General features: G+C 33.7%; 1 protein-coding gene across 1 annotated transcript; it reads right to left on the minus strand.

The window, feature by feature from the left end:
- Positions 1 to 2,492: 2,492 nt before the first annotated feature.
- On the minus strand, positions 2,493 to 9,251 carry LOC115994150 (2,3-bisphosphoglycerate-dependent phosphoglycerate mutase-like). The gene is made up of 9 exons (XM_031118207.1): positions 9,045 to 9,251; positions 7,315 to 7,571; positions 6,792 to 7,015; positions 6,506 to 6,624; positions 6,227 to 6,383; positions 5,991 to 6,092; positions 5,776 to 5,895; positions 3,170 to 3,231; positions 2,493 to 2,955 (listed from the first exon to the last, which is right to left on the minus strand). The coding sequence occupies exons 2-8, from the start codon at positions 7,568 to 7,570 to the stop codon at positions 3,187 to 3,189; spliced, it is 1,023 nt and encodes a 340-aa protein (XP_030974067.1). The 5' UTR covers position 7,571; positions 9,045 to 9,251; the 3' UTR covers positions 2,493 to 2,955; positions 3,170 to 3,186.
- Positions 9,252 to 11,131: the final 1,880 nt, after the last annotated feature.

The raw sequence follows: 11,131 nt of genomic DNA on the forward strand, positions 1-11,131 counted from the left end.
GATTACATGGAACAAAGCACCAAACAAAACCATAACAAATTAAATCCATTATAAAATATTGATGTCAACAACAAATAATCATGTAATAAGAAATTAAAAAATACAAATATATTGCTTGCTATATTGACTTCTAAAAAAAACACTAAAAGGTGTGATTAAACATAGAATTTCAGCTTATCTATAAAACTTGTTGGTAAAAATCATATTATATATAATATAAAGGCAACAAATACACAAAATTTATTCAATTTGATGAAAGAAAAAAAAAATTTACCTGCAAGGTTGTAGGTAGGGTAGAGAGAAGAAATGAAGAATATAATAAATAATTGTAAAATATGTAGTAGAAATAATGAAACACCAAAAAACTGTATGTATATATAGTGGGAATTTTAAATTGTGAAGAAGACGATATGAACAAAAAGAAGTAGTTTAGGTGAAACTCACATTTTTTTTTTTAACTTAATTATTAGGAAAAAGATGACATAAGATGCAAATTTATCCACCAAAAAAAAAAAAAGAAGTAGGAAAAAAAAAAGCAAGTTCTATCTTTTTTTTTTTTTTTCTTTTACGTTTTTTTAAGAAACGTATGCAAATTTGTATGTATGATTCAATATACAACGGAAGCTCACAATGGAAGCTCTTTTTCCAATTGTGGGAGTTTCAATTTCTAAGTGGATGTATTAGACCTCTTTTATGCAAATTTGTATATATGCTTTCAATATACTACGGAAGCTCTTTTTCCAATAGTGGGAGTTTCAATTTCTAAGTGGATGTACCTCTTTTTTTTTTAGCATAGTTTTATCTCTCTTTTTTATTTAAATTATATCCTTAGATAATTCTATTCTATTGATTTTAAGCTTTGTTGATAACATTTTAGATAAACACAACTGTTATAGTTGTAAATTAAATACTACTTTCTTTCATTACTTGATTTATCATATTTATCCAAAAAATATGTATATATCTATTCTTAAAATCTAAAAATTTATTAAAATTTCTGCAATTTAGTGAAGCCACATGGCTCAACTACGGCGTCTAAGCCCAACTTTTATTATATATAATATGATATATATATATATATATATATATATATATAATATAATATAATATGATTTATTTTAAAGCATGGTATTAAATGGTCATAGACTCATATGCAATTTTACAATCTATATAGTTCAATTTTTTTTTAACTTGGTTTAATTTTTTTCTTAATTTTGTTTTCCAGGTTTGTCATAAAAGATTCCAAGCATCCTAAAAAAGGTCTGTAATCTATATGTAGAGCTCAGAATTTTTTTTTTTTTCATTTACATGTAGTGTCTCTTTTACAACTCAAACTATTCATTTTCTTTTTGTTTCTCAAATAAATTTTGTATTATATGAATTTATGTATAAAATCGTGCAACATACAGGAAGCAAAAATTATGATAGGGTCTATAATTAGAACAAATTAAAGGTTATTATTCTTTGAATAGTTTTATCTTTTAAAAGTGGCCAATTTTTATAATACTATGTCTAAAGATTTTAATAAAGAACAATGACGAAGAAGAACAAGGATACTCTAAAAACATAGTATACAAATAAGTATTCAAAGATTTTCCAAAGGAAAAAAATACTTCTGACATTTTTTAATCATTGATATTATTTTTAACAATACTTCAAGTCACTAACAAATTAGCACTTATTTTGTTATAATTATTATTGAAATATATAATTATTTATACATATATTTTATAAGTTTTTTTTTTTTTCATAAAACCGTGCAATGCACGGGCCTATAACTAGTAAGTTTAATAAACTAAAAATAAGTTGTTAATTTCTATTTGGCTAAAATAAACTTTTTTTTTCCTAACAAAACCTTTTTTTTTTTTTTTATAAAAAAGTTAGTTTTTATATTTTTATCGCACATTTTTAATATAAAAATTGTCAAAAACTATATATTTTTTTAATAATACCATGCAAATATGTTATAAAAAATTACAAAGTTCTCAAACGCACACTTAACCTCAAGAACCGAAAAATGCTTTATCCTCCTTTTATTTGGGGTGGGGGGGAATTTGTCTTGCTTATTATTTAAAATCCATGCCTAATCACACCATTTAGGGATGGTAGAGAAAGAGTAGTAACATATGGTACATTAGTACATCAAATTTTTTTTTTTTTTTTTGGTTACTTAGTGGCCAATAAACAGTACTCTGAATTTTACAGTCGCCAGTGCGAAACTGTCAATAAACAGTAGGTCATTGCCGCTGAAATTGTTCAAATTATTTCTAGAAATTCCCTATTCTTCTTCTTCAGTGAGAACAGATAAAACTTCAAGCAGTAGATATTGGTAAGTTAGGGCCTTGCTATTTCCTAACACTGACAAAACCAGAAATAAACTAGCATCATATATATAGCACAAATAGAGCTTTAAAAAAAAATATATATATATATATATATATATATATTTAATCCATGCACTGAGTAGGTCTTGACCCCACGATTTCTCCTCCATTTTACTCTTACAAGAAGCATTTTTATTATGTGCAATGGTGTAGACTAACTGCTCATGCTTTAAAATCCTGATTCATTGGATGGACGCCAGTGCCACCAGTAATTCTCATAAAATCCTGAGCATAATAAGTTCACACATAAGTGCAAAAATGCACCTGTACTAGCTTAATTTTATTAAATATCACCAAATTCTAACACAACATTTGCAACCTTGTACGTACAATGTGTGTGTGTGTGAGTGTGTTTCCTTTCCCAGTTATTGTTACAGTCTCCATGTGTTACAGTATAATACTCCATGCCTATTGCATTGTCCTAATTGATTCCTTTAAAGAATGGGAGGGCTGTAGCCTGTAGTGATTCCTAATTGATTCCTACGTTGCAACGAGCTTGCTTTTTTCACCAGTGCTTCAAAAGTTTTATATCCTCTGAAAAGTCCCCATCAAGAACAAAAGAAAAATTACCCTGCAAAAATATGAACCATGGATGAGCAGAGCAAGGGTCTAATTAACCTGGAATAGCTGCGGTCTGGATATAATATAATTAGTCTTCTGAGGAGTCTCATTGATATCATGCATAAATATAGTACAACCGGATCTTATAAAGGCAATGATTTTGTTAACATAGAATCTAAGACAGGTCCAAATGTTAGAAGTATATGATTTAAAATGTCGCTTACCTCTTTTTCTGAAAAAGTTAGTGCAGCATTTCATCCAATTCTTGCCTGTAGAGAGCTAAAGTCTGCATATGAAAAATGTAGGAAGAGCTAAGATGTTATTTGTGAATCAGCAACAAAAAAGGCCTAGATTCTACAGAAAATAAAAGCAAACACTGAAAATATATTTAGCAAGACAAGAGGAGCTTGGCTTCCCTAATCTACTCTCTAAAGGATGGAGCTCGAGACTTGATTACATTATATGATTTTAAATAAGCACTCTTCCAGATAAGATGAGGATAAGGGGAAAAATTCACTATTTGTTTCATCTCTGTTTAAAGATTAACTCACTTTCTAGATCTCACCTACTTTGGGTTGAATGTTTTGGTAGAGTTGGGTGAAAATTCAAGATATTCTCCTTTTTTCTTCTCTTTCTTCTTCCCATTAGTTTTACTTCAAAAACAATTACATATCAAATTGCTGGTTGACAGCAATTCTGAAGGACAGAGATGAAATGGCTCATTAATAAAATCATCTTCATGGGTAATGGATAGATTTTAGTATATTAGCATGTAGATGGTCTTCAAATGTTCTAGCGCCACACAGATGAGGACACCACAGCCAGGCGACAACTTCACTGACTGGTAAAATTATCATTAACAAGATAGCACAGACATAAATTCAATATAATCCAATGTATAGGGATGATAATAACGGAATGGTAGAGTGGAATTTATAAACACCCATGGTGTAAAACTAAAATATTTTCTATCTCCCCAACATTTCCATCCTCCCAATCAAATAGAGCCTAAGGGTATTTAGGTAATTTAGTTAAGTCTAGAACCTTTTAGGAGATCCCAAGTATCTTAGGTTTTATTTTCTGAGTCCAAGCTAGTCTTTTATTAGGTTTTTATTTTCTTGATTTAAATGGAGCTAGAATTTGCAGTTCCATAGAGCTTTTCATGATTGGGAGTTGGAGGAATTGCATTCTTTCTTTGAGTTTTATTTATTCCAAGCTGCCTAGGGGGAAGGGGGATAGGAGAATCTAGAGATTGACTAAGAGTGGTACTTTTGATGTCCTCTCCTATTATAATTATATTTGTCATACCCTTACTATTTCTTTCCCTTGGAAGAGCATTTGGCGTGTTAAGGCCCCTAAAAGGGTTTCTTTCTTTTTGTGGACAGCAGCATGGGGTTGGATTCCTACAATTGATAATCTTGTTAAGAGGGGTTTTTCCCTAGCTAATCGGTGTTGTATGTGTCGATGTTGAGGGAATCAATGAATCATCCTTTGCTTCAATGTGATTTTGCCCATGTGCTGTGGAGTGAAGTATTTCAAATGTTTGGGATTCAATGGGTGATGCAGTGATGCTAGAGAGGGTTGTCTCTCTTCATTTGGTTCGCAGAACTAGTTGGGGAAACATTCCTTTGATGTTTGGAATTTGGTGCTAGCGTGCTTGATGTGGTTAGTGTGGAAGGAACAAAAAAAACACACTTTTCAGGATGTTGAGAGACCTTTTGATCATTTGAAGTCCTTGCTAATCTAGAATTTGTTTGATTGGTCTCGGGTTTGGGGTAAGGTTTTATGCATTATACTTCCATTTCTTATTTCCTGCACTCTATTAGTTTCTCTAGTTGATTTGATTGTAATTGTTTTAGATACTTTGTGGTCACCACTCACCATCGTGAACATAGAGTACTTGTTTCTTTCTAAATAATTCTTATTACTTATTGAGGCATGTTAGCCTTTGTAAGCTCTTTTCTCCCTTTCTCTTCTCTCTTTTCCTTCTCCCTTACAACCATAAATCAAGTAATTTGTTTTACCTATCAAAACCCTAAAACCACACATACTTTCTTCTATTGAATAAACATATAAAAAAAACCTAGTCAATTTTGAGTCTTAACTCTTTCTTCTACAACTCTAAACTGTAGATCTACAAAGCCTTTTACGTTAGCCCGCCACAAGCAAATGTTGACAAATTCTCCGATTTGTCCTGTCAGGTAATTAACAGGAATAGGTTCTAGCTTCTTTGACAAAAGGGTTGAAAAATATACATTGCAATTTGTATGAAAACTTTCCAGAAGTTGAAACTAAGCTTCCTTGGGTCCTTGGTAAATGAAATTCCACCAAAAAGAACTATGCGATTCATATAAAAAACTTTTCAATTCTATGTAACACTTCAAGCATGATGTTTCTTGTATGCCTAGGTAAAATTTCAGTTATTTCACTTATCAAACTGCAATAAATGAATGGAACTAAACCAAAGTCCGATATAAATAGTTCCCTTGGTTTTGGAATTATGAGGAGTCCCCAACTCATCCAATCAACGACCATCCAGCAGGTGAAATAGATAAATATATCTGAGTCTACTCATCCTCAAGCCAATACGATTGACCTTACAGTAACAGACAAGGCTCTAAGCTTTAAAAAGGTGAATTAGTGTACTCAATACATGCCAAACAAAATTATCAAGTTTTTTCCTTTTTCTGTTTCCATTAACTGATAATATTCCCCTCAAAAGAACATGGTAAGAAAACATCAAATAAAAATTTTGCAAAAAACTAACTGAAAATCTAAGAAAATTAACAAATTAGAAGATCAGACACAACAAAGTACAGAAAGTTCATACCCTATTATATGCATAAACACCAGCCTCTGTAGCTCCCACAGGACTTCCTCTCCTCATAAATTTTCCCTCTGTATATATGTATAACAATGGTATCCCAGTTGATAATTCTAAGCTAATGACCTGTTTGCCAGACAAAATCATTGATTGTCCATAATCAACTAACAGAAAGTATTATGGCACAGAAGTGAGCAATCTCAAGAAATATAATTTCTTACCTCCTGAGAAGTTAATTTTTCAAGGTACATGATGATAGACCTCAGTGAATTCCCGTGTGCAGCAACCATCACATGCTTTCCAGATTGAAGATGGGGTTCAATCTGCAATGCATTCCTTCTCAATATTCAGGTTTCTAAAATATATATATATATATATATATTAAGGAACTTTAAACACTTTTAAAAAATTCTACGTGAATCTCAAATGTCAGCAAGAAGAAGCTAGATGTGCTTACATGTTCTCTAAAGTAAGCAACAGCTCTCTGTGAACACATTTCCAAACTCTCACCATTAGGGGGAGGAATATCAAAACTTCGACGCCACTCATGCACTTTTTCCTTTCCATATCTTTCAGCTGTCTCCTGCTTATTAAGACCCTGTAATTCCCCATACCTATACAGAAAAACAGAGAGAGAGGGAGAGAGAAAACAGCTGGTAATTCAATCCAGCTCAATGTTTTTAAAGTAAGATGGAGTGGAAATGGAAGATGTAGTCAAGCATAAAAAATTACATACATTCTTTCATTCAATTGCCAAGCTGTTATAACTGGAATTGATTGCTTCTTGGTCTCTTCACTGTAAATCTGATTCCATGCTTTTGCTTCTTTACTCTCATCATGCATGACTATAGGCACCTGCAAACCATTCTCGGATCAACACATGTAACTTCTCTTTCTGTTCTGTTTCAAATTCACAATACAATTATATTCTTATTTTTGTAAATTTAAGCAATCTAAGTAATCAGAAGCATTTTATTAGAATCTTCAGATATTATATGTTAAGATCTAACTATAAGTGATACCTTCTTGCGGTGGTGCTGAGTCATGGCAAGCATGGCAGTCATTTGTGCACGAATCAGTGCAGATGTGAAAATCATGTCTACAGGTATATTACTGATTCTTTTACCAGCTTCAACTGCTTCCTCTACACCCCTCTTGGTTAAAGGCACATCAACACAACCAGTGAACAAATTCTTTTCATTCCACAAAGACTCACCATGCCGAATTAGTATCAATGCAGTTTCAACTAAAACAAGAGTATGGAACCAACAATTAATAATAAAAAAAGACAAAAAGGAACCTGCTCAGCCAAAAAAAAAAGAGAAAAGGGAACCTCAATTTTTTTCAATAAAACCTAAAAAGAAAGAAGGAAGCATTAATAAACATATATTGCAAAATTGGAGATGTTAGATTCTAATCTATCCAAAAATATTGACGTTTCAAAACTCAAGAATGATATAATCTAGGAGAAACATAATGTACTGATTGTTTAGAGTTCAATACACAAAAAATTAAGAGTTGGTTAGATTTATATCATCAACTCACTTGAAGTGTTTTGAGAACAGTCAATGGCATTGTGTGAGGTAGATGAAATAGGATCCATCACCGAAGCATCGGAAGTACATGCACGTATTACATGCAATTTACACCGATGAGAGCTACAAGTTCCTTTCCTTAACAATCCACAGTCAATAACAAAACCCCTTGAGGTAAACCTTAATGAGGAATTCCCAGATTTCTCAGTGCCACAACTGTGAACCTGAATGGCCCCAATACATTGGTGGAACACTGCAGCAGCCATTCTGATACTCCGGTAAACACATCAATGTTGGGTTACACGTGTGAGTGAAGTCCCACATTGAATAAATATGAGAAGAATGAGTGGTTAATATAACATAATTGAGCACATACCCATTGGGCTTAGGCCTTTTGGGTTAAAGTGTGTCTCTATATGTTATATTAATTACTCAAGGAAGCTCCCCAAGATGTTTATCTCCCCAACAAGTGGTATCAGAGCCCATGGTGGTGTGCGGCGAAGGTGGTAAGGTGTTCATGGTCCCTATCCAGCGGGGACAGAGAAAGCCTAAATAGCCCACACATAAAGATCCTGGAGAAGAAGAAAAAAAAAGAGCCCAACAAATGAATATTGCTAATGGTGCTAAATAATGGTGTGATGCAAGGTTCCCATGGACATGGACGTGCGGGGTTCCCATGGATGTGCGTGTGGGGTTGACACGTGGTTCCCATGGATGGCGTACGAGAGACTCATGGATGATGCATTGATGAAGTGAAAAGCCCATTAGGCAAGGGGGAGTAAGTAGGACTTGTTCATGGCCCATAGAGAGGTCTTGAAGCCCACAGAGAGGCAGAGACTCACACGTGAGGGGGAGATTGTTGGGTTACACGTGTGAGTGAAGTCCCACATTGAATAAATATGAGAAGAATGAGTGGTTAATATAACATAATTGAGCACATACCCATTGGGCTTAGGCCTTTTGGGTTAAAGTGTGTCTCTATATGTTATATTAATTACTCAAGGAAGCTCCCCAAGGTGTTTGTCTCCCCAACAATCAAAACCAAATTAACCACTGTCAGATCTTATATTGGGAGATTAAAATCAATACACTTAAACAACAAAACAACACAGAGAATATCCAATAGCTTATCTGATAAAGTAAGTAATGCATCTTTCCAATTCTCAAAAAGGACAGAAAGTAAAGACATAAACAGACCCATACCTCACAGTGGAAGAATTATTTCTTGTAACAGGAAATGGAAACAAATCCCTTAATAAGTTCATATTCATGTACCCTACTATTTATGAGTTCTATAATTTTCACGAATTTCACTAAAATATTATTGCATAGAAGCTTATTGGAAAAACACAAACTTGACATCTTCTTTATTTTTAACTTTACATGGAAATCAAAATCCAATATTATATTCAACAACTCTGTCAGCTTAACTAAAACACACAAAAAAACCCCACAATCAAAAACCCAAAAACATAAAATCCCATCATTCAAACTAGCTGAAATAAACATTTCCAATTTCCAACAATCAAAATCTCATCTGGGAAACCTCCAACCAAATAACCAAACACCTAAACATATATATATATATATATATATATTTTTTTTTTTTTTAAAACAAAAAATACATACAGAAGAAAAAGAATGGATCATCCATGAAACACCCATTAGCCAAAAAATTCATTACAAAAAGAAAAGACACAGTACAGAGAACAAAGCATAGGAGAAAATGATGAAACTCACATCCAGAGAAGCGAAAACTGCGAGACTACGCAAGAGACTAAGAGTGGTTATAGTGAAAGCTAAAGCAAGAGGAGTGTTATTGGGAGGATCAAAGAATGGAATTTGATCCAAGAATGAGAATTGAGCCAAAGAGGAGCTGCGACTCGCGAACAGGGAAGAGGAAATGCAAGAAGAAAGGTGGCGGAGCCTTTTTGGCTGAGTCGGACCTTCTTTGTCACTGCAACTAAACGACGTGTCGTCTTCATTATTTTATTTGTTATAGTCAACCACTCATGACTCAACCACTTCAATAAAATATGATTTTATCTATAAAAAAAATTATTTTATTTCTTTTTCTTTATTTTATATGTAAATATGAAATTTAATAATTGTGATAATCATTAATATAAATTTATTTTGATTATATTTGCATGTGAAATATTAAATATTAAATATGAAATTTGATAATTATTGTATTTATTAATTTTTTATGGAAAAGATAGAATAGGTATTTAATTTATTATAATTGTGCTTTTATATGGCATTGTAAAATATAATTTTGATAATAATTAATAAATATTTATTATGATTGTATTTGTATATTAATTTATCTATTTCATTATTTATTTGAGTGTTTAAATATAGAATAAAATTTAAGTCCAATTAAAAATATATGTATTAAAATATTGACACGTAAAATTGTGAGAATACAAAATATTATAAGTTTAATGGTCAAATAAATGTATTATGTCTTTGATTTTATATATATATATATATATATATATATTACTAGTTGCAAACTCATGCTACACCTGTGAGCCTACCTATTTCTATGGTAGATTAAAATAATTTAATAAGATCTCAAATTAATTATGAAACCATATCATTGGGTGAATTGTCCTATCTAACTTGAGTTTGTGTTACAACTTAATGAATAAGTTATTGTTTGAACATTAGGATGCACTGAAATCTGAATAGAGTAGTAAAAAACTCGTCTATGTTCTTTTATATATCTATTTTGCTTCTAAAGTTTAATGGTTTATGTAAGGACACAATTCTCTGGCGGCCCAATAAGGATGTTGGGCTCGCGTACAAAAGATCCCTCACAATATGATTTGTAGAGAGTGGGCTTGAAAAGCTAGCCGCTGGTCACGGGGCGATGTCCGATCCTGGCTTTAGAGGAATTCAGGTAGAAAAAAGGGATTGGGTTTGAACATTTAAACCCTTAGACGTCGCACCCTATGGGATGGGACTCCTCGGAGTAGATCCGAGGACCATTGAGGCCTTACCCCAGTTATCCAACGACGGACTTTCTTCTGTGAAGTCCGGTGTTGTTGAGATGTTCTCCCCCCACGTGATATTTCTTTTTTGGAGGTCGAATGGGCCCCTCTTTCGATTTACTTACTTTCTTCTTTTATACTCGTCTGCATTCGTTATCCTTCGTCCACGTGTAGGGTCAGTCTTTACAAACACTGACATTTGTCCCATCAGTCCAATCTCGGAATTGTTAGGGATGGTTTGATAAAGCTGCAGAGTGCGGCTCTGTCAGGCGCTGGGTCTTATCTGGAGGGGTAGTAAGGATAACCTCCCCAAGGTATCTTGGATCTCCTTACGAATTCGTCCTTATACCAGTTTCACCCCTTTGTTCTGGTGGGACTATGGATCTGCCGAGAACTACACTGTCCTCGGCTGCCTCCCAAAATTCTTTTGTGCTCTGCGTTGTAGAGCTTGGGCCACAGCTCTCCTCGGATTGGGCCTTCGGACTCTCTAAGGGCAAATGGGCCTAGTCCACGAATTTGTTGGGCCCCACAATAGCCCCTTAAAACCCTTCTGTCTGACTTCAGGGTTGGAAAGGAGGGTTTTGGCAAACCCGGACCCTCAATATGGCCCATTTAGTTTGACCCCGCATTTATGTGAGCGGTTTCCCAGGAAGTCAGCCGGTTTTCAAGGGATTCCGTTTAATCCGCTCGTGATCTACTCCTACCGCTTGGATGTCCCAGACGCGCCCTTAAATGAATTCCCTTTACGAGGCACATTTATGTCCGGCGGCTCATCTGATAAGGTGGGGAAACGGAACGGGCGCCTCTTTTCTCTTCAGATCCTTTTGG

Source organism: Quercus lobata, chromosome 6, assembly GCF_001633185.2.
Source record: "Quercus lobata isolate SW786 chromosome 6, ValleyOak3.0 Primary Assembly, whole genome shotgun sequence".
Lineage (NCBI taxonomy): Eukaryota > Viridiplantae > Streptophyta > Magnoliopsida > Fagales > Fagaceae > Quercus > Quercus lobata.

Excerpts from the sequence above, each read along its gene's own strand:
- LOC115994150 (XM_031118207.1), bottom strand. The coding sequence starts at position 7,570 with ATGGCTGCTGCAGTGTTCCACCAATGTATTGGGGCCATTCAGGTTCAC. Across the intron at positions 7,016-7,314 it reads CTGTTCTCAAAACACTTCAA|TTGAAACTGCATTGATACTA; the intron begins GTGAGTTGATGA and ends CTCTTGTTTTAG. Across the intron at positions 6,093-6,226 it reads TTGCTTACTTTAGAGAACAT|ATTGAACCCCATCTTCAATC; the intron begins GTAAGCACATCT and ends AATGCATTGCAG.